The 15,040-nt window shown below is 49.1% G+C and overlaps 2 protein-coding genes across 2 annotated transcripts in view; both read left to right on the forward strand.

The window, feature by feature from the left end:
* HOXD3 (homeobox D3) overlaps positions 1-877 on the forward strand; it is a 3,247-nt gene extending 2,370 nt beyond the window's left edge. Inside the window, exon 2 of the mRNA XM_077751204.1 lies at positions 41-877. Coding sequence (XP_077607330.1) covers positions 41-798 — 758 coding nt within the window. The 3' untranslated portion in view covers positions 799-877. The remainder of the gene's footprint in view (positions 1-40) is intronic.
* Positions 878-8,938: 8,061 nt separating this feature from the next.
* HOXD1 (homeobox D1) overlaps positions 8,939-15,040 on the forward strand; it is a 7,407-nt gene continuing 1,305 nt past the window's right edge. Inside the window, exons 1-2 of the mRNA XM_077751188.1 lie at positions 8,939-8,977; positions 14,580-15,033. Coding sequence (XP_077607314.1) covers positions 8,939-8,977; positions 14,580-15,033 — 493 coding nt within the window. The remainder of the gene's footprint in view (positions 8,978-14,579; positions 15,034-15,040) is intronic.

Genomic DNA, 15,040 nt, shown 5'->3' on the forward strand with positions numbered 1-15,040 from the left:
CACCCCCCTCATTGTCCCCTCTGTCTCCCTTCCTGCCTAGGAGAGAGCTGCGAGGATAAGAGCCCGCCGGGCCCAGCGTCCAAGCGGGTGCGCACGGCTTACACGAGTGCACAGCTGGTGGAGTTGGAGAAGGAATTCCACTTCAACCGCTACCTGTGCCGGCCACGCCGCGTGGAGATGGCTAACCTGCTGAACCTCACCGAGCGCCAGATCAAGATCTGGTTCCAGAACCGGCGCATGAAGTACAAGAAGGACCAGAAGGCCAAGGGCATCCTGCACTCGCCGGCCGGTCAGTCTCCGGAGCGCAGCCCGCCCCTGGGCAGCGCCGCCGGCCACGTGGCCTACTCCGGCCAGCTGCCGCCCGTGCCCGGCCTGGCCTACGACGCGCCCTCGCCGCCCGCCTTCGCCAAATCTCAGCCCAACATGTACGGCCTGGCCGCCTACACGGCGCCGCTCAGCAGCTGCCTGCCACAGCAGAAGCGCTACGCGGCGCCCGAGTTCGAGCCCCACCCCATGGCAAGCAACGGCGGCGGCTTCGCCAGCGCCAACCTGCAGGGCAGCCCGGTGTACGTGGGTGGCAATTTCGTCGACTCCATGGCGCCCGCGTCCGGGCCCGTCTTCAACCTGGGCCACCTCTCGCACCCGTCTTCGGCCAGCGTGGACTACAGCTGCGCCGCGCAGATTCCTGGCAACCACCACCATGGACCGTGCGACCCTCATCCCACCTACACAGATCTCTCGGCGCACCACTCGTCTCAGGGACGCCTGCCCGAGGCCCCCAAACTGACGCATCTGTAGCGGCCGCCACCGGCCCGAACTCGCGGCGCAATTACCTCTCTTGCTCTGGTGGCGGGGGTGGCGGGCGGGGCCCGCGGGGCAGCTGNAGCTGGGTGCCCCCCTCCCTCGCTCTGGCACGGTTGCCGCCTCCTGGGTCTCGGGCCAACAGAGGCCGAGGCGCAGGCGACTGGGCCTTCGCTCCAGGAGCTCCCTCCTTTGGGTGACTCGCCGTAAATCAGCCGCAAGGATTCTCCTCTGTAACCCTGACAGTGAGTGCCATATACTGCGGACCGAGGGACTCTAATCTGGTAATGGTGTCCCGAAGGTAAGTCTGAGATCCATCGGCGGTGCGCTCTGCAGAGAGACCAGAGCCCGAACAGCCCCGGGCCTGGCCCGCGTCTAGCTTAGTTGCGGAGACCTTAATTTATATGCTCCTTCCCGTCCCGTAAGGATTGCATCGGACTCAACGACCGTATTTATTATTTGAAGCGAGTCATTTCGTTTCCCTGATTATTTATCCTCGTCTTAATGTATTTATGTGTATATTTGTAGAATTCTCCAGCCGAGCTTAGGAACGCGCTCCCAGGCCGCGGGGGCCACGTCTCACCTCTTTAGTCCCCTTGGTCTGAACTAGTTGAGAGAGTAGTTTTGAACAGTTGTAACCGTGGCTGGTGTTTGTAGTTGTAAAGGACTAAGACCGCAAATTGTCCTTCATGGGTATAGAGTCAGGCGGCCCCGTGGCGTGGCACGACACCCGTTGCTCATTTCTCAACAGCCGCAGCCCTCACCACTCGACACAGTTTATTGATTTCAAATTGTCTGGTACTATTTGAACAAATATTTAGAATAAAAAAAATTTCTCAGTCGGAAGTGTATCTGTGTTAATCAAACACACTTGGAAGTAGATCGCTCTGCCTTTTATCTTTTGCACAATCCCAGTAGAAGGCCCCCAAACAGGCTGACTCTGATAGATCTATTTTTCATTTATTCGGGATCTGGTATACGACTTGGTTCTGGAGATCCTTGATTACATTGCAGCTATTGACATTGGTGGCGGGGGGGGGTGGAAATCTGAGGATGCAAACCCAGCAATGTTCTGGGTGGGAAAATTTGAGTAGGGCTTTGCGCTGTGCCTGCTATGCTATCTCCACCACCTTCTTTTTAGACACAAGTCGACTTTTTAAGGCTGCATTTACATTGGGGAGGCCAGCTCTCACGTTTCTGCATTAATAAAAAATAAACTTTGAAAGAAAACTGACAATCAAAGAAAAGACACAAGAGAAGTTGTAAGAAGAACCGAGCTCTGAAAAAGCTAAGGTGCACAGAAAAAAACGATCATTTGGAGACACGCACCTAAGCTTTTTCTCTGGGAAATACTGTCAGGACTTTTTCCTTTATAATGGTTGGTGGTTCCTTTCTCAAGTAAACAAACGTTCCCCACGATGTAAAGTAATAAAAGTTTCATTAATGGAACACAACAAGTATAAACACCTTGTTTATTCCAGTTTCTTTGTACAAAACGGGCAAAAATGTCTTCAAATTTTATATCCATTTTGTAAATATCAGCCTGGCTTCAGCTAGGGGCAGACAATGTCCACTCGCTTCTCTAGAAGGAGACACTTGGAAAGCGCCTTCAGCTAAGGTTCAAGTCTTTTGTATTTCAGCAAAGTCGGCCCACGCATCTCTGTTTGGCTTGACAAATAATACAGCTCCTACTACATCCCCGTGACATGAGGTGAAATTCCCATTGTGTGGAAATAATTTAACTTCTAGTCTTCTGGTGGAACAACAATCGTTTCTATTTGGATGTTTGTGTTTCGCTAAATAATGCTAGCTCAAATAATATTTAGTTCCCTTGTTCCTTTGTGCTGTTTTTAAAATGGCATGTTAGATTGGGGGTGGTAGGGATTATCCTTTTGCAAAATCTCACTTTATCTGAGCAGGTTTAGAGTATATATGTTGTACAAGTGTATCAACAGAATAAATGACTTCAACTGAAGGGAGATTTTACCCATTTTCAAGGTTTAAAATGGTTTTCTATGAAATTTGCATCCATAGGCAGAATTTCTAATTGTCTTGTAAGAAATTATTTTTTAAGCTATTAGGGAAGTCAAAGAAGAGCTTGCTGCCTTGCAGGGATTACAACAACCTTTCTTAACTGGCTAAATATTAAATAGATGAATTATCAGGCTGTTTAGATTCAGCCCGGTTTTCCCTCCTCTCCTCTTCCTACCATAAATAATAATAAAAATACATAATGCATTATGGCTCCAGGCGTTTTCCAGCGCGGTGTGTTACCGCAGGAGTATGTGCTGAGTCTGCGGGTGTCTGCAAGGCCCCAAGTGTCATCTGTGGCTTAGGGTTTCATGGATTAGACTTTAAACGGTGTCTAGGCCGGCTGACATCAGCTTCCTCTCACACTTGGGCTCCAAAGAGGTGCGGGGTTGGGGGCTCCCTCTCCGGGCAACTGCCCGGAGGCACCCCTCTCTAATGGGGCGGGGAGTTCGCTTGGGACAAATTGGCTTTCTCTCACCTTTGGTGAAAGGTTTCCCGGAGGCTTCTCAGAATAGCTTGGATTCCTTCCAGCCATTGGCGTGTCATGTGATGGGCACACTCCGTCGCTCCTGGCGCGGGGAGATGGGCGCGGTGGCGAGCCTGGGGAGGCGCTTCCAGCGCGGCCGCCGGCCAGGGCGAGAGGAGGGCCTGCAGCACAGCCATTTAAAAATTCATAAATTATAAACAAGCCGCCTCGGCCTTCGCCATAAATTCTGCTCCTTTTGAGCCTGCAATTAGTGTTAGGAAGCACCGGAGTCTAAACACAACCAAACGCCTTCTGAAGGGCCCAAGCGCCCAAGGTTGCAAACCTTTATTTCCCAGCACCACCCCCTCTGCACCCCGAGGTCTGCACAGACAGTCGCCTCCTCCCCCGCCAGCGGTACACTCGGTTGGGTTCCCGCTCGGCGAGGGAAGGTCACAATAGCTGCTCTATCGGCCGAGGCGCCCGCCCCCTCCCTCACGGGTCTCGGAAAAGCAAAGAAGAGAGTGGGGGAGGGGAGCCCTGGCTGGGCAATGGCGCCCTGGGCCCGTGCCTCTCCTTCCCGGGGACGTGGGGATTGTGTGGCCTGGAGCGGGAAGGGGAAGGTTGGCGGGAGAAGGAAACCTCCACGCGGGCCCGTGACGGCCGCACGGGATACAACGGGGGGAGCGCACAAGGCCTCGACTGTCCGGCGCTAGGTTAAGGGCTCCCGAGCAACCCCGGCTTCCAGGAGCCACTGCGCCTTTGTGTGCGCTGCTTCCCCAAGGGCTCTGCGTCGGGAAAGGCCTCACAATAGCGCCGTTGGGCCCACGCCTGGAGGTGGGGAAGGGCCCCGGCTTCGCTTTGGGTATTGGTCTCTGGGAGGTTTACCTCGTTTGCTGCTCCAGGGGAGGAGGTGGCTTTCTGGCTCAGGCCTGGACCAATTCTGCTTTTTCCGGTAGAGACCGCTGGGAGGCTGGGGGTGGAGGGTGGGGGAGGGAACAGCGAGGTTGTGGGGGATCCTCTTGGGCCCTGAAGAAAGGGCTCAGGGCTTAAAGCCCAGGCCCATGGAAGGGGGTGGCAGCTGTTTGGGAGCCCCCGGTTGTTCTGTCCAGGGATCAAATGTGAATTAAAGCTGGGTAGAGGGATGAGGCTGCAGGAATGTCCTGCTGTAGGATGGGAAGTGGGAGCGGGGAAAGCTTTAGCCAGAAGGAGAACCTGCCCTGGCTACCAGGAGAAACTCAGTCCCAGCCAGGCGCAGGGTAAGGAGACCCAACTGAGCTAGCCGGGGGTCTGGGGAAGTTGCAGCGGAAAGGTCTGAAGAGCAGTCCTGGCCCCCGGAAAGGGGGAAAGAAAGGGCGATTAAGAAAATGTTCTGCCTCCTGGCTTTCAGACCTCAGCCTCATCCAGGGACCTGACAGAGAAAAATCCGCCTCTGATGGAATCATTAAGTTAACCATCCATTTGTACCATTTCTTTGTACAGGCTTTCAAATGAGAGAATGATAGAATATAGAGTGAGTATCTTCCCCCTGGTGCAGCCCCAAACCTAGTCCCTATCAGAGACACAACAGCCAAATTAGTTTCCCAGGCCCTGGAGGCTGCTAACCTTGCTGAACAGGATTTCTCGGATTTCTATCTGTACGGAGTATTGAAAGATAGTGATTACCTATACTCGCTACTCATTTCTTCTCCCTACCCCATTCTGTACCAGCCAAACACCCTTGAGTGAAGTGCATCTTCCCAGCCATAAGTCTTGGGAGCCTAGGCTCTCCATCTGTTGAGGTTTTTCATTAGGGAGGGCGAAGAGGATGTGTGTGGGTGTATGTTTGAATAACAAAGAAGAAACCCAACATTCTAATGAAAAGTGTCTCTCTGCTCGAAGTAGAGGAGCCAGAAGCCTGTTTACAATGTCGCTATGCAAGGGACAGTCACAGGCCTGTTTGGCTTTATCCTGAGAATTCGCTGAAACTTTCCAAGTACAGAACTGGTTATTCCCAGTTACAGATCCAGGAAGGTCCTCTTCATCTGGGAGTCCTTGGCGTTACTTTAGTCCTTCTTTCAGAAACTGTAAGGGAAACAAAACAAAACAAAACAAAACCAAAGGATGAACAGAAGTTTCTGTGTATTAAATAAAAATAAAGAGGGGCAGGAGGCCCCAGTTCCCAGAGGCTTACAGCCTCACCACTTTAGGGCACTGTCACTTCCCAGAGAGGACAGAGCTACTGCCTGGGTGTGCAAACTTCTCCCTAGACATTTTGGGCACAGACAGCAGAGACCGAGTCACTAGCCTACCCTTCACCATCTCTGAGCACTGGCTCACTTAGCTCTCTCTTGCAGAGGTCATGGAGAGGAAAAATGACTTGGGTAGGCGAATCCTCTGTACTCATGGCATTGGGGGTACTGGTGGTGGTGAAGACCATCAGAGGGTGAAATCTTAGTTTTCACTGTCCCCTTGTCTTCGGGTACAACTACAAGTGCCCTTATCTTTGGGGCCCAAAGTTGGTATCAAGTGGATTTACCTTGGTAGCAAGGTAAATCTACCTGGTACCAAGTCCATGCCTCAACACTTCCCTCAGGTCTCATAACCAGCTTGACAAGTCGGAATGGTACACGGGGAATTCAAGGGCCCACTTTGAGGCCAGGTCCAGCCTGAAGCACAGTGAACAAAAGTTTCCACACATGAAGAGGAGGAAATGCAAATGGATGTCCAATCATTTCCTGTAGCAGAAGCAGGTGAAAGGTCCCTAGGAGATCTGCAAGGCAGGCAATACTAGATAAATCCTCTTGTTCTAGATCTTGTGGCAAAATACCTTGACTGGTTCCTTTGGCTAGTCTGGATCATTTTTATGGAAGACTACTACTACCTGGAAAATAATGAAAACCGGGTTTTAACATTAGTAAGAGCCCAAGGAGAAGACCCTAAATTTGGATTCATGGAGAACCCTGGTGGTACAGTTGAAGTGTTTTCGCTGGGAAAGCAGGCCGAAAACCAGGCCAGGAGGACCTGTTGGGCGGAGGCCTTTCTGAAGGAGGGAGAAGAGCCTAGCTGCCTCATAAGGAGACCAGGGAGAAGGCCTTTTGATGGCTCTATTGTTCGAAACGCTTGCCCTACAAATACCACATTCCTCCCCAGCTCCTGCGCAAGGGCAGAAACTGGGCCGGCTGGGCCGAGCTCGAGGTAGTTGCGGCGCGGGCACCAACCTCTCTCAGCCCGGTCCGCTGCCCCTTGGGGCAGCCACGACGCGCCGTCCCCGTCGCAGGCCCGAAACACACAAAGGAAGCCCCCACCCGTCCTCCGATGCGGGGACACTCTGGGGAGGAGGCTGGCGTGGACCCCGAGTCTGAGCACCTCCCTCGCCCGCGGGGGACAATAGCCGCCGCCTCCCGCGGGCGGGCGGGCGNCGACGCGGGGCTCGAACCCACGAACCGCGAGATCATGACCTAAGCGAAAGTCGGACGCTTAACCGACTAAGCCACCCAGGCGCCCCTAAGAGTTTTTAAAAAAGGATTCCCAAGTGACTAGAATTCAGGGACCGGGCGGAGCCGGTTTAGTTCCCTTATTTACCTGCAGGACTAATTTATGTGGAAGGAAGCAGGGTAACACCCCTCTTACACTTGGAACTAAACCTGAATGCCATATAAAAAGAACAATAAAAATACACTTAAAATACCAACCACAATGATATGCCTCTCCTCTCTTTTCTAGTGTGAAGGAAGGACTGGAGTATTTTTACTTGAGCTCTTCTGGGTCTCATTTTATAAATACCATGAAGGGATAGACTGAACACTGCGCGCGGTGGGGGGGGGGGGGGGGCGGNGTGGATGGTGAACCATTCTAAGGGGGTACTTGTAGTCTTCGATAAATTCCAGAACGTTTCAGGCTACCCCTTCTTTTACCCTTTTTCTGAGTGACATCAGCTGATAAATTTCTGAAGTCAGTTATAAGTGTTGCCTTAGCCTATAGGAAAGAGCCCTTGAAAGAGGGAAAATCCCAGCTCCTCCCTCTCTGTCCTCTCAGCATCCTCTCAGGTGGCAGTTAACTTGCTTTGGAGAGATGTCCTACTATCATTTTACTCTATACAGATATAAGCAGTAGCATTAGGTCCTGCACAGTGTCCTGAATTCGTTAAGCAATTAAAATACTGGTTCTCTTGCCCTTGGTTCAGAGTCTGTCTCTCGATCCTTGCCTTTCAGCAGTATCTCCTGATCAGCTCCTGTGCGCACTGGGTTGGACTCTGAGATCTAAAAATAGGTCACTAATAGTGCATAGTTGATCTACTGGGGAAGAAAAAGAATCCTAAAACAGTGTGACAGATGCTAGATCAGAGGTGTGGCCAAAAGGTTCCTGGAATAAAGAGAAGGAGCCACTAACACAAGTGTAGTGACAAAAAAAGCTGCTCAGAGGGGGTGAATTTGGATTCCTGAAGTAGGAGTTTTTCAGGTCTAGGAAGGACGGACATACCAGGTGGAAAGAGCAGCACACACAAAGCAGGGAGGGAAGAAAGAGCACGGTCTAGACCTGGAACAAAGAGAGTTGGGAGTAGAGCATCTGGCTGGCAAAAGAAGTTGTATGAGGTTCATGGAAAGGAGTCTGGAATTAATCTGCAGGCAGTGGGAAGCCACTGAAGGTTTTAAACTGGGACATGCCTTTATCTATTTGGAAAGCTTGCTCTTTGGGATACTGTCTGATTGGAAGAGAGGTAGGAGGCAAGAAGGAAAAAAGAAGGGGAAGCTGTTGCAATAATCCAGCCTAGAGAGGAACTAAAGTAACAGGGATGAAGAAGACTTTTAGGAGGACAAATTCACAAGACTTGCTGTTAATTGGATGAGTGAAAGAGGAGTTATGGATGTTAACCCCTAGGCTTCTATTTAGAGGCCCTGATAAAGTAGTCAGGTCATTCACTAAAACGAAGACAGAAGGGGGAAGAGAAGACTTTGCAGGAAGTCCCGTTTGAGGTCTACACTGTGTTTTCTGTCTTGCTGATACATTGTATGACCCTAAACAATTCTCTTAATCTTTCTGGCCTTCAGTTGCATCATCAATGAAACAGTCAATAGAGATCTACCTCATAAGTTTATCAGTAGAGTTGTGTGTGTGTGTGTGTGTGTGTGTGTGTGTATTATCTTCACCAGGTATCTCCACCAGGTCTAAGTGAGAGTTGTAGGCAAACCTAGGGAAAATATCCTCTTACCCACCCCATGCTGATCAATACTTAGGTCCTGGGTGGCCAGTGAGAAATAAGTCTCAGGAAAATTAAAAACAACACCTACTGCTTCTCAGATATTGAATACAGGCTAATGCTTAGGACTAGGTCAGATCATATTGCTAATTAGAGCTCCTCTGCTTCCGGAGTGTACTCTCCAGGGACACATGCAGAAATGTGGTCTTGGTATCAGACCACTAAAGAGGAGGCCTCTTAGCAGATGTCAGAAAGCTTTTTTATATCACGTGTCTTTCAGGGAATGCTTGAAGCCACCCACTCTCTTTGAACCTTAGGCTTCCCTGTGGCACAGTGCAATATAGGAAAGAGTGTTGAACATCTGACCTTGGGCATTTACATTGGGTGTGATAACAATAAACAGTTTATCTTTTCTGTAATGTCAGTATTACCATTTGTAAAATACAATTATGAAAGGATCAAACATGATAAGGAAGAATGACATTTTTGGAGATGCTACAAGGGTAAGTAAACGGTATTATTTTTTATTTATCAGATCCGCAAAAATAAAAAACTCTACTATCCCACTGACTTGGCAAAAGCATAAATTGATTCACTTCTAAGGAGGGCAATATGGCAATTTGTATCAAGATTGCCAGTGCACATACTTTTTTTTTTTTAAATGTTTTTTTATTCATTTCTAGGAGAGAGAGAGAGAGACAGCATTAGAGGGGAGGGTCAGAGAGAGAGGGAGTCACAGACTGAAACAGGCTCCAGGCTCTGAGCTGGCAGTCAGCACAGAGCCCGACGCGGGGCTCGAACCCCAGAACCGTGAGATCATTACCTGAGCGAAAGTCGGACGCTTAACCGACTAAGCCACCCAGGCGCCCCGCCAGTGCACATACTTTTGACTAAGTAATTCCATGTCTGGGGATTTCTAATAGGTTAAAAACTTGAACATGTGTTTGTAATAGGAAAACACTGAAAATGAGCTAAATATCTATTAACAGGGGATTAGTTAAATAAACTGTGGTAGGTGTGTACAGCAGAACAGCGCAAAGTGGTAAAAATAAGCCAGGAACTTCTGTATGCATCTATATGAAATCATTTTCCTTCAAGATACAATAGGGGAAAAAGCATGGTGCAGGAGAGTCTTTCTGATATGCTATCATTTATGCCCCCCAAAATGTGGGGGGATTTATAGATAGAAACGTATGAAGTATCTCTGGAAAGATATATAAAAACTCATAGCTGGTGCTTATGTGAAGGAGAACTAGGTGATGGGAGTAAGACGTTCACTGCATACGACTGGCTGTACCCTTTGAATCTTGAACCATGTAAATTTAAATGTATAACCTATTTAAAAAATAAAGGAGCAAAAAAAAAAAAGTAAAAGATTAGTACAAATGTAACTGATCTGGGTACCTGTGTGTGTTCACACACTGTCCTAAATTTGTACTATTCAGAAAGACATCTCTTGTTTTGATCCCCCAGGGATTGAGCTCAGCAGGAAATGAGGGGATCCTTTACCCTTGCTGGGTGGAGAGGGTGGGGACCCAGACCCATCTCTACCTTCTCTTGCTGGAGTAGCTCAAGGTGGGGCCCCGGAAGTCTGGAGCACCAGTTCAGCAAACAAATTGCAAAGGAAGGGCAGCAAACCTTCCAGTCAGCCACACTGGCTGTGCGGTCTCCCAGAAACAAGGGTGCCTCCTTGAATACTGCTCTGTGTGCTCAGCATTGACCTTGCCACACTGCAAAGGAGGGGCTGTTTTACTCTTTCCTCTTTGTAGACTGTGGGCCATTGGGAGTCCCACATTAGCTCCCTTATTTTTGTAGGACATTTTTGTCTTTTAACCTCTAAGTGAAGTTACTTCCTCTCTAAAATGAGGGGTTCAATGCCACTTATCTCTAAGGGGCCTTCTTGTACTGACATTTTATGACATGAAACGTCCATCTTTAATCAAAGGAAGAGTTACAGCTTAGGCCAAGGGGCGTTTCATCCCCTCTGGATCCCTGATGCTCAGATGCTTGTTCCAGACTAATTGGGAGAGGTGGAAGGAAAGAAGAGCTGGCTCTTGAGACTCCCATTCCTCTCCCTTCCTTCTTTCCATTATCTCAAAAATATTCTAAATTTTCTCTAAATAGACTGGGAGAGGGGCCCTAGGTGGCTCGGTCGGTTAAATGTCTGATTTTGGCTTAGGTCATGATCTCACCGTTCGTGGGTTTGAGTCCTGTGTCAGGCTCTGTGCTGATGGCTCAGAGCCTGGAGCCTGCTTCCGATTCTGTCGTCTTCTCTCTCTGCCTCTCCCCCGCTTGTGCTCTATCTTTCTCTCTCTCTCAAAAAATGAATAAACATTAAAAAAATATATATAAAGACACTGGGAGAGACAAACCCCTTTCACTCCCTACCTTACTGACATCCCTAAAGCCAAGTTAGGAAAGTGGCAAGGAGCCGAAGCCAGGTCTCTACAAAGCACTATTTTATCAGCAAAACTTGGGAAACTTCTACTGACTACGACTTAAGGACATTTTATGAAAACTTTACCCCAACTAGACTTGGGGTGCCAAGCTGAAATGTGAAAGCCATTTCACATTCTGTGCCCCTACTGCCCAGAGGCCTCTGGGCACTGTTGAGGTATACCATGTTCCAGCTAGCCATGAGCTCTCACAATGCTGGCCAAGGGCCCCTCCCACAGAATTACCCCTCTCTTCCCACACTGCCCACCTCAATTTCTGAGAAGCAGAAATTCTCAAAATAATGGTTCCAAAGAACCCTGCTTTAGAATCACTCAAGAGACTTACTAAAACTCCTACTGGAGTCAGACATACTAGATTAAAATCTCTTGGGTGAGCTCAGGGACCTGCACTTTTAAAGAAGCTTAAAAAAAAAAAAAAAAAAAGCTTCACGGATTCCCACCCACATGAATTGGTTTGGGGAGCCAATTATCTAAAGATATCCTTTATCCAATATCCATCATGGTAAAAACACACCATTTTGTGCATTTTTATTTCTATCCAACAAGCATTTCTTGTATGTTTACTGTGTGCCAGGCAAAAGCTTGACCCATGAACCTTTCACTCACAGAGCTCTCAAGGAAAGGCGCAGCCCTCCAAACTGTTCTCCTCAGGAAGGGTCATGTTATCAGGCTTCTGATAGGTTTAGAATTCCTGTCCTTAGGATCCCCTTCACCCCTGCTACCATCATGGGATGACTGAAGGCTTCTGCAGAGAACTACAAATCTTACTTGAGAGAAAAGCCCACTGCTCCCCCCTTTTCACCCCAACAAGCAAGAGCCTTTCTACCCTTTGGGGCTGTGGAGCCAAGCGTCTGCATGTGCTCAAAGCCTCTCCAGGGAGTAACACTAAGAGGCTTGTGGAGAGGGGTTGCAAGAGGCTTCTTAGGGACAACTGCAAACACAGAAGACCAGAGTGCCACCCTCCATCACTTCTGTCTTCTGTCTGCAGGGAAAAAAAAGCTTGTTGTTCGAGTAAGAGACAAAGGTTGTCATGGGGTGGGGGGGGGGGATGGNGCTGCCCTGGTTAGCAGTATGGGAGAGATTTCAAAGCATTCCTACATCAAACACAACCTGGCAATCAGGCCCCTCTGCTGTCACCTCCTGCTGAGAACTCACAGCACCAGGACCCAGCAGTGCAAGTGACCCTTGGGAATTCATGACTTGAACAAGCAATAAAATTAGTAAGCCATTTCTCCCATACTCTGTGAACATCTAGGAGACAAACTTTAAAGTTATGCAAAATATCCTATGTTCACATCTTTCTGCATATAGCTCCTCCAATAGTATCACCCGATCTCTCCTTAGAGAAATATAGATTCAGATTCTTCTGGAGTAGATTTATAGCATAGTTGAGACCCAGGCCAGAAATGAATCCCTTGTTCCTTTGGTTTGAGAGGTTTTTTTCTTTTTCTTTTTTTCTTTTCCTTTTTTTTTTTTTTTTTTTTTTTTTGCAGCCTAGACCTCCCCTAACAAAATGTTCTTACACAGTAGGTCCTTGGGAAAGGTTAACTCTGAGTCTGAGATGACCAGAGTCTTGGCTCCAATCTGAGCAAGTGGAGAACCAGCCCAGGAGTTGAGATGGCAGCTCTGGGCCCCAACGTGTAGGATATGCCAAAGCCTGAGAGGTTAAAGGGAGTAGAGAGAGGGACCAACAGAATGTATCTCTCTGTAGGCGATTATCAGAGAACTGCAATTGGGTCTGAACAAATACTGAACACCCCTCCCCCCACTCATAGCTCTGAAAACAAAACAACACAATTAAAAAAATCTCGTTCTCTTTTAGAACATTTCCTCCACCAGCAAAAATTCAATCTCCAAAACTCTGCTTCAGAGAAACAGTGTGGACAAAGTTATGGGTGGATCAAAGTCAATGCTTAATTGGGACAGGAAGGACCCAACCTGCGCCCCAAGTGCTTTGCAGCAGAAGCCTGGTGTCTGCTGCAATGAAGTTTTTGCCGAGGCACCTAGGCTGCCTGCTTTCCTGAAACCTTAGAGCAAAGGCCCTTAATGTGATAGGTTTGGGTCAGATCTGCCAGGCAATCAGACTGAGCTTTTGGTCCTATGTCCTGAGTTGCAGACGTTCTGGACGTCTTCTCCAGAAAGGTTTACAAGGCCATCCTCCTTCTTGACCTGCTGGGGCTTCTGGGCCTAGGAATTGTGATTAACTGACACCCTTTTGAGAGAGAGAAACACTTATTGAGACAGGGGTGTGCACACTGGGTCATTCTACTGGCGACAACTGGCTCTTAAACTCTAGCCAGGGGCAGGGGCACAAGAGGTGTTACGTGAACTCAGCAGCACCTGGGTTGCTGATATTTTTGTCTGGAGACCGGAGTGGGGGACAGCAAAAAAGCGCTTCTACGTATGAAGTCTGAGCTAGATGTGAAGAGCTCTACCATTTCCAGAGAATGGTATTTTTCTCTACCATGTCCAGAGAGCTCTATTTTTCTCTTTCAAAAAACAATTTAGCACCTTTGTCATCTGATTGGCTAAAGGAGAAGACTGAAGTATCAACATCAAGTTTGAAGGGCTATCTTCGGCACGGGATTCCATTTCCCAATCAAATCCCAGAACTCCAGCAGCTGCAGGGACGTCTGAACTATTAGCTCTGTGCCCACTTCTAGGCGGGTACCCTCCACCTACCTCCTCCCCATCTTGGCTCAACTTCAGCCTCACTAGCGGAACACTTTTGGTGTGGCTCTGTTTATTCACAAGTTCACATCCCTGTAAGGAACTGGCTCCCCAGGACTGTGATGGCTTCTATTCTCCAGGCTTCCTCAGAGTGGAATTTTAAGCAAGGGCTCAATCGCTCTTTCATGACAAGTGGATCAGTGAAACAATAATAAAACCTCCGTCACCATAACTAAGAGGCTATAATAGATGAAATTCTCAAGGGCACTTAAATAAGCCAAGAGTAGACCCTATTCACACAGTTTTAGGAAGCCACCCTCTCTCATGACTGCTGTGTGTAAATAACATTTATTTATATAATTTTGTTATTTTCCTGCAGCCCCAAAGAAATGTTCAAGGAAGCTGGAAAGTTTGTCAGTGTAACGCTGGTCTTTGTAACCTTTCTACTCTTCATTTCCTGTGCCAATTGCACTTTTATTTCCCGTCTCTCCACACTCAGTAAACAAAACCATATTATCAAGGGAAAGACGTGAGCCCATTAACATTGTGAGCCCTCAGATTTCACTCGCAGGAGACGACGCAGCACTTATCTGATGGAACAGAAGCTTTAATTGCTTCAAGGTACAAGCCCGTCCAAACCTCTGCGATCTGACGGGTCCCTGGGAAGCCTTTGCGCCCTCGAGCCAAGCGTCCCTGCCAAAGCCCGGGTGCGGGGGCCAGCCTTCCAGAGAGGAGCACGAAAGTTCCCCCCACCCCCACCCAAGCGCAGACGCTTTATTTGGACAACCCAGTTATGGGGGAAGTGTGGTAAACTTCCCCGCAAGGCAGAAGCCTGGTCTTTTGTCCCAATCAAAACCTAGCTTTCTAACCCTCGCCCGCACCATGACGCCACAAATGGAAATCGAGCGGAAACTGATGGGAAATCTGCCGAAGTAACGTGAAAATCTAGTCTAAACGCCAAGATCTAGTGCTGCCCCAGGTACACAACGCCTACGGCACAACATTTAGTCCCGTGAATCCGCGGGAGGCAGAAAGCGAGGGAAAAGTAAACATGTCCTCTAGCTTTAGGAGAAGGGTAACACCGGTGCCAGGAAAACGGAAAGCGCACAGGACCCTGAGCAAGAAAAGGGCTATGAGCAGTGCCCTCGGGTCGAACTCCACGCTCCTCTTTAACCCCTTCCCCACCTCGGTGCCCACAATCCGCCCCCGAGGGATCTGCCACCCACCGATCCAGAAGAAGCAGCTTCTCTATCCTCTCGTCCTCACCCGGGTCGCTAGTCTTGCCTTTTTCCTCCCGCTTCGTCCAGTACCCGTCCCAGGGGGCAGGCGTCCTGCGCTCTCGCCCCGCCCTTCTCCACGCCGCCCCGGGACCGCGCCGGCTCTCCTAGCGGCCGGGGGGTCGCTGGACGGCGGCCACCCGCAGGTTTGGCAAAGTTGGCG

The sequence above is a fragment of the Crocuta crocuta genome, unplaced genomic scaffold, assembly GCF_008692635.1.
Source record: "Crocuta crocuta isolate KB4526 unplaced genomic scaffold, BGI_CrCroc_1.0 scaffold219, whole genome shotgun sequence".
Lineage (NCBI taxonomy): Eukaryota > Metazoa > Chordata > Mammalia > Carnivora > Hyaenidae > Crocuta > Crocuta crocuta.